This window comes from Sitophilus oryzae, unplaced genomic scaffold, assembly GCF_002938485.1.
Source record: "Sitophilus oryzae breed Bouriz unplaced genomic scaffold, Soryzae_2.0 scaffold_1532_pilon_pilon, whole genome shotgun sequence".
NCBI lineage: Eukaryota > Metazoa > Arthropoda > Insecta > Coleoptera > Curculionidae > Sitophilus > Sitophilus oryzae.
In genome coordinates this window covers 562,726-590,130 of record NW_022146206.1, presented here as the reverse complement: position 1 = coordinate 590,130, position 27,405 = coordinate 562,726, and the positions used below count along the sequence as shown (strand labels likewise).

At 32.6% G+C, this 27,405-nt stretch overlaps 1 protein-coding gene across 1 annotated transcript; it reads right to left on the bottom strand.

The window, feature by feature from the left end:
• LOC115878815 (dynein regulatory complex protein 1 homolog) lies at positions 1 to 27,405 on the bottom strand. The gene is made up of 13 exons (XM_030895417.1): positions 27,179 to 27,405; positions 27,007 to 27,110; positions 26,789 to 26,946; positions 26,531 to 26,734; positions 26,255 to 26,467; positions 25,895 to 26,197; positions 21,929 to 22,166; positions 19,183 to 19,436; positions 17,442 to 17,601; positions 12,179 to 12,374; positions 8,645 to 8,821; positions 4,361 to 4,536; positions 1 to 219 (listed from the first exon to the last, which is right to left on the bottom strand). Exons 1-13 carry the CDS (start codon positions 27,310 to 27,312, stop codon positions 74 to 76), a joined length of 2,463 nt encoding a protein of 820 aa, XP_030751277.1. The 5' UTR covers positions 27,313 to 27,405; the 3' UTR covers positions 1 to 73.

The window sequence follows — 27,405 nt, the reverse complement described above, 5'->3', positions numbered from 1 at the left end:
TTAATATAATAATAGCTTTATATTGTTTCTAAATGTGTAATAAAAGTATAAAATAAAATAATAGTGTAATGGTTTATTTATGAAGAATACTATTTTCTCTTTCCTTGGCACAACTAGCCGGAAGAAATTCGTGGTGGTCCAGGTAATTTGCTAGCAATCTTTTTAATTCTGTATTTTCTTTTCTCAGTCTCAATACCTCATTGCAAATATTTTTTCTATCTACAACAAAAAAAACACAGTTTAAGACGACGTATTAATGTAACAATGGAGAACGTCCTTAACACAACTAGGGTATGGTGATTAGTATTTATAAAATTCAAGAGTTTAAGAAAAACATTCAATGTCAAGTTGAAGAAATGAGTTAAAATTAAATGTGCTTTTTTTGTTATAACATTTTTGTATAAACTCAATATACTGACAACTCATAGATATGTGCAATTTAATTATGTTTTTCTAGTCCTGAAAAATTTGGAACAAACGCAAAGAATAAAATTTAAGGCCCGTTTAGACTCTCAGATAATTTGCGCAAACTGTACAACATTTGCGCAAACTTAGTTTTTTATTTATACGTTCAGTTATTTTGTGCTATTTGTGTCTGAAGGTTTTTATCTAAATAATCTAAAAAACCATAGGTTAAATCTTAACCAACAAATTTAAGTCCAGCCGAATTTTTGAACTGTACAAACTAACGATTTCTGTTTACACTTTACGATTTATTAGTACAGTTTGGTTTGCACAAGCCAATTTGCGCAAGTTATCTGTAAAGGCTCCCTTTCACACGCCAACATGTTTGCGCAATTTGGTTTATACAAACCATAATCGCAAACTTGTTGGAGTCTATGTTTATACTTTTAACGCTCAAATATTTTGGCACAAAATACAAAATAGGTACCGTAAACTGTTGGACAAATCGGGTAGTGTAGCGTAGTTCTAGTGGTTGTATATGTATATATGGCATATTACAAAAACGAAAGAAAAATAATAATATTGTTGTGGACCCGTGTGAACTCGGCCTTAGGCTTGGCCACTCGGCTATGACTCATACGCCCGGCGACGTTTGAAAACGAATAGAAGTTGGTAGAACACGGTTAAGAATTCTCGAGACAAATCTGGATCGTCTGTTTCTCTCATATGCAGGGTGGTCCGAACTGTATTCCGGAAACTTCAGCGGCATATTCTACAAATAAAAATAAGTCAAAAAGTTCGTATAAATATGTGTCCTAAGATGCTTAGTTTCGGAGATACAGGGTGTAGAAGTTTCATTTTTATTTCCATGTTTTATAAATAATTTCTGAAATAACGTCAATACAATATTTGGATGAAAATTGGGGTCTGGGATTTTTTTGACATGAGAAATTTGATTTTGATGTCAATATGACTCCTACTAGTAGAGGGCGCCACCTACATGTGTTTTAACCTTTGAATAAGAAGACTAAGGAAGGAGCATAATGCTATCCATGTATTCATGCATGGTGGGCGGAAAAGGCACCATAAAAGCTCTCTAGGGTGGGAATCAGGTGGGGATCCTTGACAGTTCTGTTTGACGATTCATTTGACACATTTGAATTTGATTTGAAATTTTGTGGATTTGTCAGTCTTTACGGAGCTTATTTTATGTTATTTATTATTTATTTTACTACTGATAGTTGTATAAAGGTAGTAAATCTAGATGGAAATTGTGGCAGAACTTAAATTAACAGTGACACTATCGCGATTTATCGAAAGAGACTCTAAAATAGTTGGTTGTGTAGCGTGCGGTAGATCTCGGCAAAAATTGAGTGAAATAATGAAACAACTTTTCGCTAGTAAGTGACTATATAATATACATACTTGTAGTAAACCGATCATTTATGAAATTCACTTAAATTAACTAAACTTTATATTTTTCTTGCATTTTAGCTTTTATTTATTACTTGTCAAAAATTAGATGTCAAAGAATTTAGATACGTTAATTTGACTTACCTGCTTCAGTAGCGTATCGGATGTTTGTGTTAATAAATACTTATTATAACTTATCTATTTTTATTAGAATTATATATTTTTATAACAATTTTAATAACTACCAACATTTATTCACAACGTAAAATAAAACAACAAATTATTGAGTCTACTCCACGTCTACCCTACATCATAGTTTTACATTTTTTAAATAAAATTAGAAAGACACTGATAAACCGGAATTTAAGTCGGCCATATTTGAGGCCCATCGCGGTGTACCTAAGATTTTTGATATGCTCCTTCCTTAGTCTTCTTATTCAAAGGTTTTAACTGTTTTGAAGCGTAATAACTTTTGTCCCCGTACCTGTATAAAACTACCGAGCAAAATCATATACACCTCTGTTACTTTTTACGTAAAAAATATATCTTTGTAAAAATCGCTACGAGTAACCGTTCTTAAGATATTTGGAATGGAAATAGTCAACACATGTCATTATTGACGAAAAATAGACACGTTCAATAGATAGTTATTTAACTGAAATAATAAATTTGGGAAAAAACATTTCAAATTTATGATTTCAGTCTAATAACTATTTAGTCAGCATGTTTATTTTATGTCAATGATGACAGGTATTGATAATTTCGATTCTAAATATCTCGAAAACCATTACTCGTAGCGATTTTTACCAAGAGATCTTTTTCACGTAAAAAACGTCATGAATTTATATTTTTTTACTCAGTAGTTTTATACAGGTACGGACGAAAAGTTATTACTCTTCAAACCAGCTAAAAAATATATAGGTGGCGCCCTCTACTAATAGAAGTCATATTGACATCAAAATCAAATTTCTCATGTCAAAAAACTCCCAGACACCAATTTTCATCCAAATATTGACGTTACTTCAGAAATTATTTGGAAAAAATCGAAATAAAAATGAAACTTCTACACCCTGTATCTCCGAAATTAAGCATTTTAGGACATACATTTATAGGAACTTTTTTACTTATTTTTATCTGCAGAATATGCTGCCGAAGTTTCCGGAATACAGTTCGGACCACCCTGTATAAGCAGACGCCCGAAGCCTGAAGAGGACAGAGAGAAAAACAACCGGTCGACGCGTACAGTTACAATCGCCGCGCTATATTCAAAATAAATTCCTGTTAGATAAATAGTTAGATAAATTGTAAATAAGTTATAAATGGTTTTTTAAGTCTTTTAATCGTTATTGTTTTTGTTAATTAGTGTTAAATAAATTGTGTTTAAATAAATTGTGACTTTCTATCCACACGAAAACGACGAAAAACGTAACAATATGAATATAGACAAACTATTAAGAAGAAACTCATTTTACAGAAAAAGAAAAGACGAGAAATCAAATCATGGCTACAAAAAAGACCTTTATTGGCTCATACTAATTTGATAAAAGAATTAAGAATTGAGCCCGACGACTTTCGAAACTATTTGCGAATGGACGAGGAAACTTATCTTATATTATTAAGTTTAATAACACCAATCATTAAGAGGGAAGATACTGTCATGAGACGGGGTGCAATTACACCACATGAACGGTTTAGTGCTACGTTGCGGTTTATGGCTACGGGGATATCCTACGAAGATCTTAAATTCTCCATTTGTATTTCGGCATGTCACCTAGGTAGAATGATTGAAACTTGAAAACAGAACAGATTTGTCCAAACCAATTATTTTAGTACGTACAAACAAAATGTTTGCACTTTCGCTCATAAATTATTGCGCAAATCGTTTTGTTCAAACTAATTTGCGCAAACATGTTGGCGTATGAAAGGGAGCCTTTATACGTTCAGTTATTTTGTGCTATTAAAAATTAGGGGGTAATTAAAAAAAATGTATGTGCACTACGTGTGTATATTTTACGACTCATCGGTACAGTCAAGCGCGGTTTTAGGGGAGGGGTAATAGTGGTAATTACACCCCCCCCCCCATAACTATTTTTTACGTGTAAAAAACTAATTTTTATGTGTAAAAAACTAGTTGTTACACGTAAAAGATGTCTATTTTTCTGAAATTATATGAATACATATGAATCAATCAGTCTATCAAGATTTCAGGCATTTCTTCAATATTTAAGTCTATCAATCTTGAGAATAATTATAGTATATCTTTGCTTGGCACCTTTCTAATGGTAAAGCTATTGAGCGAGACATATGTTTGCCATCAGCAAATTTATAATAATTAAAGCAAATTATTTTGTGTATCGGATTACCCGGCAGGCAATAAAACAAAGCAAAATGATAATATTAATTTCTGTTTACTTAGTTTACTTAAGTTTATTTTGAGATATCAGAAAAAATAATTTATCTCTTCCAATTAAAAAAATCGTTCGATTCAGTGTCCCAGTAAATAAATGTATTTTCTAGATTATCGCAAATTTACTGAACGTACCTTTCAGAATATCGTGGTATTTCTTTAATCCGACTAAAAGAGCTTTCCATACTCTTACTCTGTCTTCTCCAAAATTTAGCTTAAATTTTTCCCAATAACTATTCATATCGGCTTCAGATAAAAGACGAGAAATTGTTAGACGCTTTTTCTCTAATCGAGATCCAGTTGTGGGTAGTCTAAAATGATAAATAATCGTTATTACCTTATTTATATTAAAATTATACAGGGCGGTCCGAACTGTCTTCCGGAAACTTCGGCAGCATATTCTGCAGATAAAAATAAGTAAAATAGTTCGTATAAATATATGTCCTAAAATGCTTAATTTCGCAGATACAGGGTGTAGAAGTTTCATTTTTATTTCGATTTTTTTCCCAATGTTTTCTGAAGTAACGTCAATATTTGGATGAAAATTAGTGTCTGGAAGTTTTTTGACATGAGAAATTTGATTTTGATGTCAACAACTCTCCTTGTGGAGCCAACTGACTCCTACTTGTAGAGGGCCATCCACATATTTTTTAACTGGTTTGAAAAGTAATAAATTTGCTTCCATACTTGTATAAAATACTGAGTAAAATAATATACATTTACGACGTTTCTACGTAAAAAAGGTCTCTCGGTAAAACCTGTCATCATTAACATAAATTAAACATGTTGACTAAATAGTTATTAGACTGAAATCATAAGTTTAACATATTTTTGTGCTAAAAGTTCAACAGAAAATGTTTTATCATCATTTTTTCGAAGAAAAAAATTATGATTAATTGAAAAAAAAACAAAAAGTTCCAACATTTATGATTTCAGTCAAATAACTATCTAATCGACATATTTATTTTTGTCAATAATGACACGTATAGACTATTTGCATTCTAAATATTTTGAAAACGGTTCCTCGTAGTGATTTTTGCCAATTGACATTTTTCCGTAAAAAGTTACGGAACTGTATATTTTTTCACTCAGTAGTTTTATGCAGGTACGGACGAAAAGTCTTTTTCAGGATTTCAAATCAGTTAGAGTCATATTGACATCCAAATTTCTCATGTCAAAAAACTCCCAGACACCAATTTTCTCCAATTCCAAATATTGACGTTACTTAAGAAATCAAGAAATAAAGAAATAAAGAATTAAGAATAAAGAAAATAAAAAATTAAGAAATTATTTGGAAAAAATCTAAATAAAAATGAAACTTCTACACCCTGTATCTCCGAAACTAAGCATTTTAGAAACTTTTTAGTTATTTTTACCTGCAGAATATGCTGACGAAGTTTCCGGAATACAGTTCGGACCACCCTGAATATTTAATACCAATTAACTTTGAGTTACGTAATCAAAAGCGCGATTTTTAAATTCATTGTTGCCAACCATGGCAACATATTCGTCGCCGGGCTGAACTGGAATTTAAATTTCCCGCTGGGATTCAGGCTCTGCTGTAAAAAATAACAAGTTGCCACATTCATTTATTTCCTGACATTGTCATTTGTTTTGACACTTTAGTTTTGTATTACGAATTTTTGGTTTAAATGAATTGTGTTGTGGGATTTTAAGCTTAAAAATGTCAACTAGCAGACCTTGCAGTCGAACTTTTTTCTTTTTAGAACTTCTTTTAGTGCGAAGTGTAAAAGATTGCGAAAAGCAGTGAAAAACTTATCGCAACTTTATTAGAATATTTTCAACCGGAAAGCGGTAGTAATGGCCCTTTATGTCCCTTAAGTGCTGTTAAGAATGTGTGTTTTGATGTAAATAATAACTGTTTATATATTTATAATTAATTTATTTTTGTTTTCTAAAATATTTTGATTAAAAGAAAATATATAAAAGTGGTCAACGCTGTGCCAGTCCAGCTTAATCACTTGACTAAAAGTTTATTTGGTATAAACCAAAGACATCTAAATGGGTAGACAGAACACTCCATTCATAAAACTCAATTTTTTAGAATCATTTATGATATATATTGACATATTTGACACGTTTATGAGAGTTAAAAAGGGATGGGTACATAAATATGACAACACCGTTGAGTTTCGTCTATCTTTCTGTCATTTGGCTCTATCAGTGACGTGACGGTGGCGTGATGTTTTTTTTTATCAAAAATTGATGAATTTTATCAAAAATTGATTGGGATTGTCTCAGACCAATTTTCCATTATAACTAGTTTTGCCTGAGGTATAACTGAGGGTAACTCTAATTTCACAATTCGAAAGCGCCAACAAATAAGAAAATATAGGTATTTTTGTAACAATCTACTTATAACCATAAAATAATAAATACAAGAAGAAGTGTCAAGTCAATGTTAAATTATGGAAACAGCGTGGCTGCCTGGGTAACTAATTTTCAGATATGGCGGCTGGGACATTTGACATGGCATAGACATGACAATTTCAATTTTATGAAATTTATTTCCGTTTCCGGTTTTTAATGGCGGGCTGTTCAGTAAACACTAATAATTATTCGAAAGTCGTTCAAAAGCTAAAAAAACTTTCAACTACCGCAGAAAACTCACAACCGCGCGCTGTCAAATATAAGTTGACTGAAAACAAATGAAAACGTCAAATGTCAGCGTAATTCCTACAGATTTCGACAATTTCATAGTAAAGATGAATCCACGGCAATGCTGCTATACTCTGTTTTTTTTCTCAGGTAAGATTTCGACAGACGATGACAGAAGAAAAGCAGATGACGTCCCATACCAATCTATTTATTTTACTAAAAAAAGTTTCTAATAATTTTTAAGTTATCTATGGATGGGTTTAAATATAAATCCGTCATGCGTCGTGTCTTGTTGTTTTTAACCAGTTTTATTGGTTTATTTAAAAAATGACAGATCGTATTTCAATTTTATTGGTTTGACGGAACGATGAACGACAAACGGACGCCGATGCGTATGAACTCGCCTTTAGATTTTTGTCATTTTTGACGCTTGTCAAAGTCTTGCCAAATTCTAGGTTATAATTTTGTGTCAACTTTTGTTAAATACCCTGCGTTTTGGAATATGATGCATTTTGATTCGTATTATTACGTGTGTTTTGTGTCTTTTGAAGTCAAGTGGAGGAAAAATCGAGTGAAAATTAACTGTAGACCCAGAGCACAGTTTATGGTTAATACTCGCTGCCAGGGCAGAAAGTCTTATACACCAATGAAGTTGCCATCGATAAAGTTTGTATACCATTTCGTCGTAGATAAGTGCATCTCGTATATGGTAGAAGGATCAAACTAAACACATACTAAAAACTAGAGTAGCTGTAAAATATCGACATCACACGATAGATAAATAATGGATTTTAGTACTGCAGAAAAATAATGTCAAAAGGTATACTGGTTTAAAAAATTAAGACTAAAGTTAATTAATCAACCTTTAAGGTATAAAATTTGGTAGGTGTTATTATTAATAAAATAGTTTGTTTTATTTACCTATGTTGTTTTATTTATTTCTGTGGAATATTACAAATTTGTATTTGTACATAAGTTATATTGATAAATATAATCATAAATGCGGGTAGTTTCATAAAGCTTGAAAGTAAATAATAGTTCTTTTTTATATTTTTTTGGTATGTAGTGTCTTGTTCTTGTTTGTTTTGTATTAACACGTACCGTTTTTATTAAATAAAATAGCTCAATTACATTTTTTCAGTTTTATACAGTTTTTTTTCACAATATTTTGAAGTAATCACTTGTCATCTTGTCAATCAAATTTTAAATATATCCTGCTATGCGTTCCAGTTGTACCAACTTATTTCTTTGTAAAATAAAATAAACTACTTTGAAATTAAAATGACAGACACATCAATCACTGTCAAGGATCTTCTCGTTGGACAGACTATAGTTGTCATTGTAATTTCCTTAATACCGTATGATCGAATAAAAACGGCGTCCAGTTGGCTTGGAAATGACGATCGATGGCATTTCCTATATAAATTTACATATAAAATGACTGCGATCTTCATTTCATAGCCATCGCTGACGCCGTTTTTATTCGATCATACGGTATAATTTAATTAGGAAAATAAAAATAATGTCAAAGGTTAATCCTGGCACAATCTATATATATTAATTAAAGTTATATACCTATACAAATACTTAGTTTAACGTTTCTATAGGTACCCAAGAAACATTAATAACAATAATACCATTTGGAACTCGAACCGTATTCTATCACATACCGCGTAAATCTGTCATCATCGATTTTTGCGGAACACGGTTTGTGATCGCGATAAAATGTAAATTGTTTTCTCCCTTTATTTAGATGTCTTTGGTATAAACTGTAGATTTTTTCTAGTACTTTAAACTTACCCAACATTTTTAACATAATAAGAAGTAACAAATTCTCGTAAGGCTTTCAATATGTAAACAGAACTAATAACCAAAGAATGTTTGTATTGACACTGCCACATGTCCACATTAATATTTGTACGTGAGAGTCTTATTCGAGCTGAAGTACCCTTTGCTTTATCTTTGTCTTTTTCTCTACTATAAAAATAGAGGGAAAATTAATTAATCAAATTACATTAAATAATATCAATAAAAGTCAAAAAATCTGTCCAAGGCATTTTAAAAAATGAACTGTACGTAAAATCCTAATAAATAAAAATGATCAAAATAAAAAATAGACTAAAAACTAATAAAGAAGATATATTGAAAAGTAATCGTAAAATTGTAAAACAAGAGGAAAAAAATTTTGTTATTGATATTTTGAAAAAAATTCATTCTTAATAAAAAAATGTGCTTCTTCTAAAATGATTAACCCCGTTTATACTCTTGCAATTTTCCATACCGTTTTAAAGAAAATTAAAAAAAAAACATGAAAATATGGCTGAAAAAGGGTTGAAGTCCAAAAGTCCTAAAAATCAAAAGGCGTTTCTATGGTAATATAATTTTCATTCTTGGATAGATTGTTATTGAAAGAATTTTAATTAAAGACATATTTTTTGCTGTTTGCACAAAATTTGTCTTGTTCAATGCTATGAACAGGGTGATAATAGTTATTGGAAAATGTAATAGTTTAACAACAGCAAAAAATAAGACGTTAATGAAAATTAATAATAACCATCATGTACTAGAGATAGATGAGACACTGACATAAACCAAATAAGTCCGTCATTTTAGACCACCTGGTGATCCGGAAGAAACTAGTGGAGAGTTTTGACATAACATAATTTTAGCGTTTCGTTACTTATTACGCCTAACTAAAACGGTAACGTTATCCAAGCACAAAATAATCCTTGTAAAAAATAAAATAATAAATATACTTTTTTACCACATTTTATGTTTTATTAGATACGTTATGATTAGAGGTGTAAGATATTTAAAACAGAAATAAAACTATGAATACAATAGAAACAATAGAGCATATAGCGCCTATTTTTTTGATTTACCACATTAATTATAATATTATAGAAAAAATATTATAGACTATTAATTAACTGTTACTCAAAATACTATATATTACCAACTAGGTATATACTTACTTATTTATTATTCTTTTATTTGGTTCATCAATTTATTATTTCTAATATATCTTTATTAAGAAAGTTTAGTATCTAACACCAAAATGATGATCGACTGTAAATACCAAAATGGACAAACTAATAAAAACACAAACTATAAACACAAATCACCGAATTTCCTACAAATCAGGAATATCTGAAGTAATAATTATTTAAATAATGATTTTAAAATAACTTGACGGATCACCAACATTTTGTCAACTAAACCATAACTAGACCATAGGCGATAGTCAACATAAAGGCTGTTATGTCATCTTCATATATAAATTAGAAACCTGTACTTTAATGTATTTTGCGCCGTCTGGCGATACAGAAGAAACTAAATTTGTAGTTCTCTAAAATTACTATTGAGGGCCTGATAACCATCTATCAAGGGATGAAATCAAAATTATATTTCCATAGCCAACGCCTTTTGATTTTTACGAGGGGTAAACCGCTGCTGGAATCGTGTACAGGGTGGGTCAAATTCGACGCTTTTAAATGAAAACACCGTTTTCTATAGGAGATAGACGAAAACTAATATCGGTGTCTGGAGCTCAATTTTCATCAAAAACATGATGGTGAAAACCGCACATCAATATCTGTTACCGTTTCGGAGTTACGGGGTGTTTTTCAAAAATGTGCATTTTTAACAAATCGCTGTAACTTTTTTGCTATGGAAAATTTTGTATTTCTATGAAAACATTTTCAAAGTATTTTTTACGTAAAATTTAATTGTTTAAGTATAATTTTTTTAAAATTAATAATTTAAGAGTTATCAACAGAAAAATTAATTTTTTATATGGGACACCCTGTATATTTTTAATTTATTGAAAAGAATTTAAAATTACCTTTCCAAAAATATAAAACACTTGATATTTTGCTCGATTCCTCTTCGAGATATAGAGTATATAAAAATTCGCCCGCTTTAAATAAGTAGGCTTTGAACGGCACCGGCTGTAATGCAAAAAAAATTTTAGCTGTGAGCATCAATTAAAACGAAAATAATATTTGCTATGAGAGATGCAGAATTTTATAACAATTTAAAATATATTTAACCAACATCAACACATTTAAACTATATCTCATAACAATAAAAATAAATAGCAAACCAAGACATGAGATTTTGCTACAGGCGTTCGACATATCGACCGTCTTCTGTTATGTACAGACGGGGCAGTTTTTGAACATTTCTTGTGGAATTCATTAACTCAGTGGGGGTGAAAGATACCCTCTCATAACTGCTAAGTATTTCTAATTCTTGTCTAGATTATACAGAAGAATAAGGAACCTTTATTCTTCCGCAAATATATCCATAGGATTAGATCCATGGGCACTAAGTCAGGCGGCCTCGACGGCCAACGGCTGGGTTCTTGGTCAGCTATTCAATTATTCTTGAAACTGGCTGGAGAAATTTGCTGATAACTTCAGCGTTCAGAGGCGGTGCGTCGTCTTGCTGGAAAAATATGTTGTCGAGTTCCATTAAGGGCATATCATCAATGAGGGGTCCAAAGCCTACTAGTTAAAAGTGGCAAACTTTTAAAAAATCTGTATTTCGAAGGGGATTATAACAAAATATCAAGTGTGCTATATTTTTGGAAAGGTAATTTTAAATTCTTTTCAGCTAATTAAAAATATACAGGGTGTCCCATATAAAAAATCAAATTTTCTGTTGATAATTCTTAAATTATTAATTTTAAAAAATTATACTTAAACCATTAAATTCTACGTAAAAAGGTGCTTTGGACATGTTTGCATAAAAATACAAAATTTTCCATAGCAAAAAAGTTACAGCGATTTGTTAAAAATGCATATTTTTGAAAAACACCCCGTAACTCCGAAACGGTAACAGATATCGATATGCGGTTTTCACCATCATGTTTTTGACAAAAATTGAGCTCCAGACACCGATATTAGTTTTTGTCTATCTCCTATAGAAAAGGTTGTTTCCATTTAAAAGCGTCGAATTTGACCCACCCTGTACACCAAATAGATTTTTTTCTCAAAAGAATCCAAAAAATTCCAAATAATTCCAAAAAAAATTCCAAAAAATTCCAACTCCCTGTACACCAAATTCCATAGCGAATTACCCCTCGGATTTTTAGGACTTTCAGAAGGAAAAATTCAACCATATTTTGTTTTTTTTTAATTTGCTCTAAAATAGTATAGAAATTTGAGAAAATATAAACGGGATTTGCCATTTTAGAACAAGCAAAATTTTTAGAAAGAATATTTTTTTCTCAAAGAATTGATAATAAAAAAAGTTTTTCCTCTTGTAAAGACAATCCGGGGACATATCCTGGGACTGTATAACTTGGACTTATTGCATTCAGTAACTTACTAAACCTCTAAATTAGCTCCACCGCAAATATCCTCTACCCCTTCCATATACGATGGTTCTGCACTTTTTAATTCGTCATATAAATCGACAGTTGTCACCAAATCAGATACCACAATGTCAAAAACGGCGTCGGGTTGTCTTACGGCTTCCATCACTTCAACCAGTTCTGGTATGACTGTTTCAGCTTCTCCAATTTCTAAATAATGAAAGGTATTGATGGCTACATTATGATCAAGTCTATAGGCTTGGTGCTTTCTCCACCAGTGCTGCCACCATAGGAGAATATCATACACAACTAGTATATACATATATTACAGTGAAAGTCGGAAATTCAGTGTTTGTTAACATTCACTAGTAAATGCTAGCAATTACGCATTGGGCCAGTAAATGTGGTATTTTAAAGAGATTTGTAGACTTTTCCTAGTCTTTTCTAACATTCACTAGTGAAAAACTAACATTTACTAAAGGTTACCAGTAAAATGTATTCTATTGTACAGGGTGGGTCAAATTCGACGCTTTTAAATGGAAACACCCTTTTCTATAGGAGATAGACGAAAACTAGTATCGGTGTCTGGAGCTCAATTTTCATCAAAAACATGATGGTGAAAACCGCACATCAATATCTGTTACCGTTTCGGAGTTACGGGGTGTTTTTCAAAAATGTGCATTTTTAACAAATCGCTGTAACTTTTTTGTTATGGAAAATTTTGTATTTCTATGAAAACATTAAAAAAAAGCAAAATAAAAATACTAAATCACCACAATACACCAAAACACTTTTACTTTTACACTGGACGCGCGTTTCGCTAACCATGTTAGCATCATCAGCAGATGATTATAAACTAAAGTACAATCTACAAGTTGAGCATTTATATACTCGCCCAGTGGGCACCGAGTGGGCGTGGCAAAATCTAGCCAACCGAGTCAGAGCCAACTCCAGTTGGCTCTGACCTCGGTGCCCACTGGGCGAATATATAAACGCTCAACTTGTAGATTGTACTTTAGTTTATAATCATCTGCTGATGATGCTAACATGGTTAGCGAAACGCGCGTCCAGTGTAAAAGTAAAAGTGTTTTGGTGTATTGTGGTGATTTAGTGTTTTTATTTTGCTGTTTAACACCAAAGGTTCCAACCCTCAACTGTAATCTATGAAAACATTTCCAAAGCGCCTTTTTACGTAGAATTTAATGGTTTAAGTATAATTTTTTAAAATTAATAATTTAAGAGTTATCAACAGAAAAATCGATTTTTTATTTGGGACACCCTCTATATTTTTAATTAACTGAAAAGAATTTAAAATTACCTTTCCAAAAATATGGCACACTTGATATTCTGTTATAATCCCCTTCGAAATACAGAATTTTGAAAAGTTCGCCACTTTTAACTAGTAGGCTTTGGACCCCTTATTGATGATATGCCCTTAATGGAACTCGAAAACATATTTTTCCACAAGACGACGCACCGCCTCAGAACGCTGAAGTTATCAGCGTTTTTTTGAAGCCAATTTCAAGAATAATTGAATAACTAACCAAGATCCCAGCCGTTGGCCGTCGAGGCCGCCTGACTTAGTGCCCATGGATCTAATCCTATGGATATATTTGCGGAAGAATAAAGGTTCCTTATTTCGTATAATCTAGACAAGAATTAGAAATACTTAGCAGTTATGAGAGTGTATCTTTCACCCCCACTGAGTTAATGAATTCCGCGAGAAATGTTCAAAAACAGCCCCGTCTGTCCATAGCAGAAGACGGTCGATATGTCGAACATCTGTAGCAAAATCTTATGTCTTGGTTTGCTATTTATTTTTATTGTTATTAGATATAGTTTAAATGTGTTGATGTTGGTTAAATGTATTTTAAATTGTTAGGTTACGTTTTAATTGATGCTCACAGCTAGATTTTTTTTGCATTACAGCCGGTGCCGTTCAAAGCCTATTTAAAGCGGGCGAATTTTTATATACTCTATATTTCGAAGAGGAATCGAGCAAAATATCAAGTGTGTTATATTTTTGGAAAGGTAATTTTAAGTTATTTTTAATAAATTAAAAATATACAGAGTGTCCCATATAAAAAATCTAATTTTCTGTTGATAATTCTTAAATTATTAATTTTAAAAAAATTATACTTAAACCATTAAATTCTACGTAAAAAGGTGCTTTGGAAATGTTTTCATAAAAATACAAAATTTTCCATAGCAAAAAAGTTACAGCGATTTGTTAAAAATGTATATTTTTGAAAAACACCCCGTAACTTCGAAACGGTAACAGATATCGATATGCGGTTTTCACCATCATGTTTTTGGCAAAAATTGAGCTCCAGACACCGATATTAGTTTTTGTCTATCTCCTATAGAAAAGGGTGTTTCCATTTAAAAGCGTCGAATTTGACCCACCCTGTACAGGATGAGTGTGGTGAGGAAGAATGTTGGTGGAAGTTAGAACAAATAAAACTTTTTAGAATACTGGATCACCTAAATATTCAAGCTGATCGACATATCTTAAAATTACAATTTACTTTTTTAGTATATTTATTAAAAATTATAGAAAATAACAACATAGCATTCTAAATATTAAAAAGGAAAACAGTAAACATTTTCGGTTCTTCATGGTGGACAAAATAAAGTATGCCCGAATTTTCGTCAACGGGAGTTATTAGTTATTTCAAACCCGCTACTTCAACCATATCACAACGGTTAATAAATTCACAGTCACTAGGTTCCTTAATATCTTTTTCTCTTGCACGCTTAACTTTTGCTATGACTTCATTATATTGCAAAAATGAAAATCAAGCAATATTATATTCTTGGGAGTGGAAAATTTATTCCATAGGAAAAATACCGCACATTACAACGATAACAAAACATTATATATAACCACAAAAAACAAACCGAATTTACGCCAGATGTCTGTCAACGTTGCCAACGTTTAGCCAAATACACGCGTTTAAATAGCGAACCATCTTTACTCACTTGTTTAGTCGAACTGCTTGAATCCATTTTTGCTTTTGATCAAGTCGGTGTAAGAAACTATAAGCTATAAAATGTTGTTTCGGGATAGTTGAATATCCAGGAAAGTTGAATTACTCAATGTTATTACACCCAACAGTGCCTTAATTACGCTCTCCTTTACGCGTTAACATTTTTTCGACAATTTTATTAACATTAAATTATTAACAAATTAATTTAATAAAATAAAATTTAAATTTAATAAAAAAAATAAAATAAACATTTGGAATTTTCACAACACAACAAGACGCCTAGTTGGTTAGGTTTCAATCTTCTCCTAGGAGATGCAAAACCTTATCGTTGGTGGGGAAGCTCATGGTCAGATGCTGGGGGGAATCCCCCTAGCGCCTGGCTTGGTCTAACAAGCATCTCCCTCATCGTCTTGTCCCTGGCTGTAGTGTCGTGGCCAGGGAATTGCACCAAGACATATAACTATGCCGGACGAGGCTACCCCTCTCATACATAGGCACCCTCTATACTGACTGTGGTCATGTCTCGCAGGTAGAGGGTATGGGGGGGGGGGCTTGGCTTAACCGTCTGGACCTAGAGGAGACAACCTCACCAAAAACGATAAATCCTACGATAGCGGGACCAGGGCAAAGGGATGAGTGGCTAGATAGAGTACTAGCCATTACTGGCCTCAACCTTGGGGCATCAGGGGGCACCCCATTGTATTTACCCCTTACTTCTATATGCGGGGCTCTGTGGAAGTGGACCGACTATCCCTAGCGACTCGTGGGAACACTATGAGATCTAGTATTAAAACACCACCGGTGAAGCTGTGGGGAAGCCCCCTAGCAACACTGGGAACATTACAAATAAAAGTAACCAAGGGACCAAATCAAAAAAAAACTACAAGAGGGGCGGCTGACACTTGCTTGGGATCATCCTCCACAAGTGGCACACAAACTACTACCTTCTCCAACAAGGGTCGGGAGTCTACCTCTAGACTCAATAAGTGACACAAGCTACAGTTTCGTCTACCCGGCCTGGGTCAATCAGGCGGGCTAGACAGTCCTCTGAGAGTAGGTCTTAGCGGAGCAGAAGCACGAAGATATCTCCGACTGCTCCACGAAGGACTTGCTCCAGGGGAAGCAAAAGCGAAAACACTCCTCCGAATAGGGGGGAGTAAAAAAACCCAAAAACATCCTGACTCATCTCCATCAAAGGGCAAGAGAGGGAGCGAGAACCTCTTACCTCTTCTCCGGCAGGGAGAGAAAGGCCAGGATGGAAAGCCGTCCAACAGCGGGAGGCAAGCGGGGACGTATCACCAGCTTTGCCGCTATTGCTGGACAAGTGAAAATGGCGATGCTGCCAAAGGATTTCCCAGAGGTTGCTCTGACCATCGACCAGCAAACGTCTCTAGAAGAGGCTATACTGGACAAATGTGGGTCAGCCGCGTTTTGCGGAGATACACTTTCGGGTGGGCATGATCCTCATAGATTGTGTATCTCAAGAATCGGCGAATTGGTTGGTGGAAATCGCAACTTAGTGGTGCAACTTAGAAATTGGCAAGGGCCGGAACTGGTTACAGTGAAGAGAATAAACATCCCTAAAGGGGCGGCCATCACGGTCTTTCTGCCGAGGAGCAAGGCGAAAGACACCACCTACCTGATGAGCCTTATCCAGGGTCAGAACTTCAATGTAAGGACATCGAGTTGGCGAGTCATCAACTCGAGGGAGGAGGGTCATGGTCAGGTCCTCACAATAGGAATTGACCTCAAATCCAAGGAGGCAATAGAGAACGAGGGATTCTGTTATAGATACGGGACAATACCGGTATCAGGTCTAAGGAGAGACAATGAAAGAAGAGATGGAAAAAATGGAGACAGATCCTCCAGCCTCCACCTCACGGGTTCAGGAGGCAATAGAGAAAGAGAGACATATCCTCTATATAGATACGGGACAACACCGGTATATCAGGTCTAAGGAGAGACCAAGTTAAAGAGTTGGAGAAAATGGAGACAGATCCTCCACCTCACGGGTTCCTCAGCCGGAGGCAAGCTCCTCGACTGTGAAGAGCGGCACGGAGGGCCAAACTCCAACCGTGGAAGGGTGTGTACCCTCGGAGGAAGAACTGCTGTCAGAGGAGGATGGGAAATACCTTGTCCCCTCTACAACAGGGGTATGATGGGCTATAGACTGTGTGAGGACTCAAGGAAAGGGGGCACAATATATCTTTAAGGTCGCAGTCTTACTCATTCTACATTCTAGGTTGCTATGATTAAAAAAAAATTGTCTCAAAAAATGTGTACTTACTTGAGTACATAGAGTAAACTTGTGAGACACACGTACTGTCTTTACCATCTAATTTGGCAGAGGATACAACCATAGATCCTTGACAAGTTGGACAAAATGTATAAGGTTGAAAGTGTTTAAATAACATATCAATATTCGAAGCGCCTTCGATTCCAAGAGCCTGAAATGAGCAAAATAATTTACAAAAAAAAATAGCAACGAGCAAATGCAAGACCAGTATCCCTTAGTCTTGCTGTCTAATCAGTAAAAAAGTTACATTCTAATAGCAAGAAAAAAATATACAGATAAAAAGAAAGACCAAAAAGTGGTAAGTTTAAAGAATATATTGAACAAAATCCGCAAGTACACTCAGCGGCACACCGATTTTAACTTTGAATAAGAAGACTAAGGAAGGAGCATATCAAAAATCTTAGATCCACCGCGATGGGCCTCAAATATGGCCGACTTAAATTCCGGTTTATCAGTGCCGTTCTAATTTTATTTAAAAAATGTAAATCTATGATGTAGGGTAGACGTGGGGTAGACTCAATAATTAGTTAGTTTATTTTTCGTTGCGAATAAATGTTGGTAGTTATTAAAATTGTTATAAAAACATATTATTATAATAAAAATAGATAAGTTTTAATAATTATTTATTAACACAAACATCCGATACGCTACTGAAGTAGGTAAGTCAAATTGACGTATCTAAATTCTTTGATATCTAATCTTTGACAAGTAGTAAATAAAAGCAAAAATGCAAGAAAAAATATATAATTAGTTAATTTAAGTGAATTTCATAAATGATCGGTTTACTACACGTATGTATATTATATAGGGACTTACTAGCGAAAATTTGTTCCATTATTTCACTCGATTTTTGCCGAGATCTACCGCACGCTACACAACCAACTACTCGTATTTTAGAGTCTTTTTCGATAAATCGCGATGGTGTCACTGTTAATTTAAGTTCTGCTACAATTTCCATCTAGATTTACTACCTTTATACAACTATCAGTAGTAGAATAAATAATAAATAACATAAAATAAGCTCCGTAAAGACTGGCAAATCCACAAAATTTCAAATCAAATTCAAATGTGTCAAATGAATCGTCAAACAGAACTGTCAAGGATCCCCACCCTAGAGTCCTTTTTCCGCCGACCATGCATGAATACATGGATAGAATTATGCTCCTTCCTTAGTCGTCTTATTCAAAGCAATAAATACTATTTTATAAGTGTGTTGATGAGGACCCAAAACCAATGCTAAAATTGCGTTAAAATCGTTACTGTCTTACTCAAAAGCGAATATCTCCAATAAAAATACAGCTGTTGGGATGAATCAAAAAACAAACTATATATCGAGAATAAAGTGATTTTTAAATTCGTTGCTTTGTTAACATATTGTGGCCATGAGAATGTGCAATTAGTTTTTTGATTTTCTAAAAACTAACGCCAAGAAAAAATAAAATTGATTTTCAAAAAAATTCGTTTTTTCCAAAACTCAGCAATCCTTGAAATTTTTAAAACTTTTTTGATGGCATCATGGTGAACATTCTAAAGCGCAACTTTGCCCCAATTTAACCATCTTCGTATCTCTTACGGTTTCCGAGATACCAATGCTCGTACCTCGAATTTGTAGCACCATGTATATATAAAGGAAATTCTCTCCAAAAAAAATCCTTTATAGGTATTTTGCCACTGCACTGCAAGAAAATCTACAAAATTAACAAAAGAGGAACCACCCCCTTTAACTTCATACCTTAAAGACGTTGTCCAATCTCACTAAATGTTTCTGTTCGTCTTCGTATCCCTTCAGCAATGTTTTCAAACGCCGTTCGGCAAGAAAACCAGATTTATCGGATATTTTTTCTAAAATGTGTTTAATGACTCTTTGATAGTTCTTGCTCGAAGTCTCATCCGGAAGTACCAATGTTTCATCGCGCACGCCTTTCAGAGAAGGTCTATCTCCTTTCTGATTTTTTGCTGCTGACCTCGATTTGTATTTTTCCGCATCTGAAAATTAATATTTAAGTACAAAATGTATATCTAAAAAAACTGGCATTTAAATATAATTAAAATAAGCTAATTACTAGACGTCTCGATAAAAGAATCATATTTTCTCTTTACCGTTTTTCAAATAAGTAAAAAATAACCGAGTTATTTTACTTTGAAGATTTCCAAAAAAAATATTTCTTAAAACCAATCCTGTATCGTTACATTTTAACGTTTTTTATTTTTAATATAAAGTTCTAATCAGTGTTTCAAATTCATTTCGCTCTTAAAAATTAACCATGGCATGCGTTGAAATGAGTCAAAAAACAAAATGCTCAAAAGACATGGTTCTAAAAGAAATAAAATGTTTTAAAAAAAGTCACTCACTCTCAAAATTATTGCACAGGGTGTTTTAAAGTTAGGATAAAAAACAATCTTTCAATTAACCCTGTATAAGAAACCAAATACTAAAGTTTATAAAAAAAACTAAGTGTATGAATTAAAGTTGATAGATTTATATACAATTTGCTAAAAAAATTCATAAAAATAGCGCTATAAGAATAAAAAAAAATAAAACACTTGAAAAAATTGAATTGAAAAAATGTTCCCTTGCGTTTTTTTTGCATCTGAGTGTATGAAGCTCGACCAATACACACATTAAATAAATTGAAATTGAGTTTAATTATCTGATATTATAAGGGCCGGTTCTAAAAAGCAAGTATACAGGGTGTCCCAGGCTAAGCGTACATTAGAAGTTTCTAGAGAACCACAATATCTAGATCGGAGATTTTTGGCACATTATTGTTTTACAACGAGATCTACCGATTAAAAATATTTTCAATATGGCGGCACTTCCAGAAATACCGGAAGTTAACAGCAACTTACTTATTTTAAATGGGTACCCCAATTTTTTTATTATACATTTAAATTCTCGAAAAAAACTACCTGTCAAAAAAAATTATATAGCCTAAAAGTCAAATTTAGTGATTACCACAGCCACTGCGACATATAGAGAAGACATGTGGCTATCTATTTCAAAAATTAAATTGTTTGAATGTCATATAGTAATGACGTTATCTGTCATGAAATTGAGCGATTAAAAAATTATCATAAATCATTTTTTTCAAATGGTAACCCACTTTTTTTATTTCGTTAGTGAAAGGTTTTTCAATTCGTTACTTTTTGAGTATACATGATCCTATACCTAAAATAAATCGTTTTTAAGTTATTTAAGATTTAGTTTTCAAACGTGTATTTTTCTTGATTTTATCTAGATTCCTTTGACAGTAAGTGTCAGTCAGACAATTTATTTCAGTCTATCAGAAAACGAATTATTTGAATCTTCTATATTATAAATACTGCCTGCCCCCCTTAAGGGTTTAAAAAGTGTATTTATAAAAATATATCTCGTATTTTCGCACTTTATTTTTGTAAGAGTTGATATTATTAATAATATATCGTATGATCGAAAAAAAAAACAGCGCAAAGTTGTCTTGGAAATGCTGATCGATAAAATACTGCTTTTTGAACAAAGTGTCACAATATGACATGGCCAGATCTATTGTTTTGCATCGCTTGACGTTGCTCATAGGCCACTGGTTAAAATCAAGAAACATATACGCTTTAAAAATAAATCTTGAATAACTTAAAAACAGTTTATTTTAGGTATAGGAACATTTATAGTCAAAAATTAACGAATTGACAAGCATTTTCACTAGTAAAATAAAAAAATGGATTTCCAATTGAAAGAAATGAGTTTTGATATTTTTTTCATCGCTAAATTCCATGACAGCTGCGGTTATTATTATATGACATTCGAACAATTTAATTTTTGAAATAGAAACATATCTTCTCTTTATGACACAGTGACTGCGGTAATCACTAATTTTGATGTTTAGGCTATACACAAATTTTTGACAAGCAATTTTTTTCGTCCAAAAATTTTAAATATCTTTTTCTCAAAAACGTATAGAGTAGTATAGAGTGTTTAATCTGTTTAATATCAAAATTCATAAAATTTTATGGAGAATTTAAGTATGTAATAAAAAATGGGGGCACCCATTTAAAATCAGAAAGTTGCGATCAACTTCCGGTATTTCCGAAAGTGCCGCCATATTGAAAATATTTTTAATCGATAGATCTCGTTGAGAAACAATGATGTGCAAAAAATCTCCGATCTAGATATTGTAGTTCTCTAGAAACTTCTAATGCGCGCTGAGCCTGGGACACCCTGTATACCAGGTATAACCAATTCTTGGAATACCTATTAAAATTTCTGTTCGATAAGTATACAATGTTAGGAGAATAATTGTTATTCCGAATTTATACTTGCATTTTAGAATCGGCCATATATTATAGGAGATCTCAATATTTATTTTTAAATATAAACATAATATCGTTGATTGAAGGAAATAAGTTATAGTTCTTTCAATCAACGATAATATACAATATTTTGTAGGTATGCGACGCATCACCGGTATCAATTTCAGCTTCGCCGCAGAATGATAGCTTACCAATGATATTATCCGATGAGAGTGTAGTAAGAGCCAGTTTATAACTTAGTAGAGCTTTTTTCTCTACCACAAAATTGGGAGGTGGTTCCCAATCGATACCCATTTGTTGCTCGTACAGGATCCTGTCAGTGTCCAAAATTCTTTTGAGAACATTATGAACACGTTGACGATTCATCTCCCATACCATGTGAAACTTTTCATCGTTAACTCGAGCGAATCGGTCAGCTTTGGCGTCCACCTTAAATAAATTATATACAGGGTGACAACTTTGTTAATAGAGTCGAAAATTCATTTTTCTAAAAGAGTTAATTAAATATTTCTTTTAAAAGTACTTTACGCTGTACTTTCGGGTCGCCCTCAGGGGTCGGGTAAAGCGGGTGTGTGGCCGAAGGAAATATATATTATATTTCAGAAATCTGCCTAAGGCTTAGTCCGATCCTGTCGTGTTAAGCCACATCCAAAATTCCAAACACACGTGCCTTGATTAAGGTTTGCAGAGCTTCAGCATTTGCCATAAAATAGAGAGCAATAATTGCTCTGTAACAAATTGTTTGTAATATATGGTGCGGAAAATAATTGAAGAATATGCTAAATGGGGTCTCACAGTAAATACAGAAAAAACAAAATACCTTCCAATTGGAGCTAATACAGAAAATCTTATTTTAGACAATAATATGGAAATTAGGGCATGTGAAGATTACAGGTACCTGGGATCGATATTTACAGGAGATGGAACGGACGATAGAGAAATAAACAACAGAGTAATACAGGCACGAAGAGTTATCAGATGCATAAATGGCATTCTATGGAGCACTGAAATTACAAAAAACAGGAAATATAATATATACGAGACACTAGTTATAAGCATATTACTCTATGGATGTGAAACATGGCGACTCACTCAATGGAATAAAAGGAAATTAGAGACAACAGAAATGGACGCGATTAGAAGAGCAATGAGAATTTCACGGAGGGATAAGATCAGAAATGAAGACATTAGACAACAGATAGGAATAGAGGGAACAATAGTAAATGATATAGAACAAAAACAATTAATATAGTACGGCCACGTTCAGAGAATGCACAATGAAAGAATTCCAAAACAAATCATTCATTGGATACCAACTGGTAAACGAAAGAGAGGACGTCCCAAGAAAACATGGATGGAAGGAATAAGAAGGTCGATGAGCGAGAAAAATCTGACCGAAGATCAATGGGAAAATCGCACATGGTGGAAGTTAGGTATCGGACAACGTCGTAGGACGTTCTGACCCGAATTTATATATATACAAATTATTTGTTACAAAACCATATAAATTATATATCACTGTAATCACAAAACTTCAATCTATTTCCCTATGGTAACGGAATTTTAAATTATGTCTTTATTTTCGAGAAATAAGTAAACTAATTTAGTCCAAACATAAGGAATATTTTGTTGATGTTTGACTATCAAAATCTTAAAAATAAAGATGTTGTCTAAAAATGTACTACGGATATAGTATAATCTTTATCTTTAATTTCCTTCTTCATTTGTGTAAAAATACCTAGCCAGTTTAAGTTAAATGCCGAACGCTTATTTTGGTACTTTTTCGGACTAGTAAAATGAACTCTTAAAATAACTAAATGCGAGTCTAAGCCAAGCATTAAAAATTACATAGAGCTCAAAAATAATCTACTCAATGACATAACAAAAACTGATCTTATTATATAGGGTGGCCTGAATTGTGCAGATTGCCTATTCTGCAGATAAAAATAAGTAAAAAAGTTCGTATAAATATATGTCCTAAAATAATTTTTTTCATTTTTATTTCGATTTTGTCAAAATATTATTATTTATTATAATTATTAAATATAATTTTTGGAACTAAGTCAATATTTGGATAAAAAATGGTGTCTGGGAATTTTTTTAGTTCTTAATAAAAAAACATAATTTCTTAATATTGGCAATGACATGTATAGGCCAGTCGGCAAGTGCATCGATGGCGGGAGCAAACCCGGACAAGATGGAATAAGTTTTATTTTGTTTAGTTTGGTGTCGAGAAGCACGTATTAAATTAGTACTTCCCGTAAAGCCCGGATTTGGCCGCCATCTTGGAAAAACTGGCTAAAATTCGGTTTATTTTTAATTATTTGCCAATAACTCGATTTCTATCAACTTTAGTGCAAAATATGTAGAGACCAAAATTAAAGAAGAGGAAAAACTCTCAAACTAAAAAAAAACACGCCGGGTACTTTACCTCAAGGCATCTCCTGAGAGATAAGGCGGTTAAACTTGATTTTCCACCAGTCGCGCAACAATAAAAATTTAGTCCGTTATTGCGGTCATAATGCAAATTATGTTCTTCCATTATGACCGCGACAGCAGGCTACTGCCAACTAGTAGCAAACAAGTTTTTAGGGTTTATGTCTCGGGGGTGCCGCTCAAGGTGGTGTGGAAACAAGTACAGTTAACCCCGGATATATTGAACACGTACATTATATCAAACCTTAATTTTGTTTTCGTAAAATTCGATACTTTGGGTAGCCGCACGAAAAAAACCCATACAACGTTTTTTATAGAGTTTTTCCTCTTCTTTAATTTTAGTCTCTACATTTTTTGCACTAAAGTTGACAGAAATCGAGTTATTGACAAATAATGAAAAATAAACCGAATTTTAGCCACTTTTTCCAACATGGCGGCCAAATCCGTGCTTTGGGGGTGGTGCAAATTTAACACGTGGTTCCTTATACTAAACTAAACAAAATAAAGTTTATTCTAGCTTGTCCGGATTTGCTCCCGCCATAAGCTATTTTTTAATACTTGGCGACTGGCCTAGTAGGTAGTAGATTAAATTTATAAGAAATAAAATCCTGAAAAGATACAATGGTTCTCAAAATTTTACCAAAAAATCATTTTTTTTGAAAATTTTGGAAGGTAGAAGTTATTTGAAAAACAGTAAAAGCTTGCACTTATTTAAAACTCACCCTATATACAGAGCGAGTCCTAAATAAGTGCAAATATTTTCAGGGCTAGTAGATCTCAATAAATGCAACAAATTTTCTCTTTACCGTTTTTCAAATAAGTCCCAAATCACCAAGATATGTTTTGCTGCAAAAATTTCAAAAAAATTTGATTTTTCTCTTAAATATTGAGAAGCACTTTATTTTTTGGGGTTTTCTTTCTTTTAAATTTACTCTACTATCTATGTTGCCATATTATGAAAATATTATGTTTTTTTAACTAACATTTTCAATTTTTTTTTTTAAATTCCAAATTTTCAATCTTTTTTTCGCGAATAAAACCTCATAGGCATTTTTCTGGGGTCGCAAATACCCCTAAAAATATTTGCACTTTTTTAAGACTCACCCTGTATATACATTTTGATATATACTTATTAATCCCATTTAATCCCAGTCAATAGAAACTTTTTATCTCAACCAGAGACTTAAAACATAATGATCTCAACACCATTTTCCCTTACATTACAAATGAAGTACCTACTTCACAAAGAAAAAAAATATCTTCACTTCATTTTTAGAAAATATGATTCTTAAGTCAAAGATGAAAACAGTGTTCACATACTATATATAGTTTGTGTAGTGTATTTTGTTTATAGACTGACGATATTGATGATTTTGGATCACTCTGTATAAGCAAATAAATTGTCTAGGGTAACATCAAACCTGTGATCAAACCCTAGCATCAAACCCAAAAATTCTGTATAAAAAAGTATTTATTTTACCTCCTGAGATTTGTATTAAATATCTTTACAGATCTCAACAGTTTATTAATTTATTAATCAAAAAGTTTTTTATTCTTAATTTCATTTCGTAATGTTAACTTTGAATACCAACACGATTTAAATGTCAGGATTTTAAAAGAATTTTGAATTTAATACCACTCGTATTGTTGGTTGCATACCCAAGAAAAAAAAGGGCCATACAACTTCAGCTAAATTTAAAATAGGGAAATTGATCACTTACATCTAATATCGATTTATGTAATTTCTTAATATTATCGGATAGTTTCTTAATTTGATTGGTAGTGTTAGTTTCATATTCCGTAATCTTTCCTCTTAAATTATTTATAAAATCTTGTAACTTGTTCATCCTTCTTTTCTGTTGAGATTTTATGATTATATTCTCGTCTTCCCGCTTCTTTAATATCTGATAATTATAATCGAGCTTTTCACTATTCAGTAAAGCCAAAGCTCTAATTTTTTCAAGCTCTATTTGTAGTTCTTCAATATCGTTTTCTAATTTAATTTTCGTTTCTCTATAATAATCCTACAAAATATATATTTTTTATTATGTCATAAATATTTACAATATATAAACGAATACTTGAAATTCAGTGCGCAACTGATCCATTCTGGCATTAAATTCCTCAAGTTGCTCAAATTTCTTATCGGTGTTTGATATTTCTTGATTTTCCCGTTTGCAAAATAACTCTTCCCATTTTTTATCGGTTGAATCTATTAAATTTTCCCGCTCTTTCAGAATCACTTCCTCCATTATATTTAGCTCGTGTCTGTATGCTTTCCTCATGAACGTAATCTACAGTAAAAGAAAATAAAAAATATGTTCCTAAATACTGATATGCTTAAACTAAAATTATACCTGTTTTTCAATGCGTTGCGCTAAAGTGTTAATATCTTGATTTTGCTTCACTTGATCCTTCGTAAACGTTCTCTCCGCTTTTTTTAGTTCTTCATTAAGCATTGCTATAATCGCATCCTTTTGGCTTATTAGCATATCGCACTTCTCTTTTTGTTCCATAATATCCTCGTTAATTTGAAGAGGATCATTGTGATTTTGAATAGACTGAAAAAATATATTTTAGTACACGTAATGCCAAATAAATAATATACTTTTTACCGCCCATTTCTCAGCAATATTGTTGAAGAGCTCTTGAGCTGACTCGGATTCTTCATCAAGTTGTTCATATATTTTTTCTCGATTGATACCTTCGTTCTCTCTTCTATCAACTTCCCTTGAATCATTAGCTATTCTAACATTAGTAATATATTCTTCTCCTGTAATAATATTATTATTAGTATAGAAAAATATATTTAATTATTTTATTTAAAAACTACCTTCGATTAAAAATTTTTGTAAAATTTCTGCGCTTTTTTGTAATTGTATTTGAACAGGTGTCAGTTCTTCCGTTGAAATTTCTGAGTCATAGTCACCCTGTTTACTACAAAATGTTATTAACTATAAAACCAGCACTTTAAATATTAATTTTGTAATATTTTATATTTTTACCTCTTTTTTACTGCTTCCCATCGTCGCTCAATACGTAATCTTCTCGCCAATTTTCTTTCATTTGGATCTGAGGATGTTATCTGAGGTTCTAATAATTGTTCTGCATTTGAAGTTTCGTCTATATCGCCCAACATTTTATTCTAAATGTATATAATAGAAAAGAAATAATACTTTTTTAAAAATATGCAAAATATTTATCAATCAAACTTTCCCTCTCTTGGAAACGG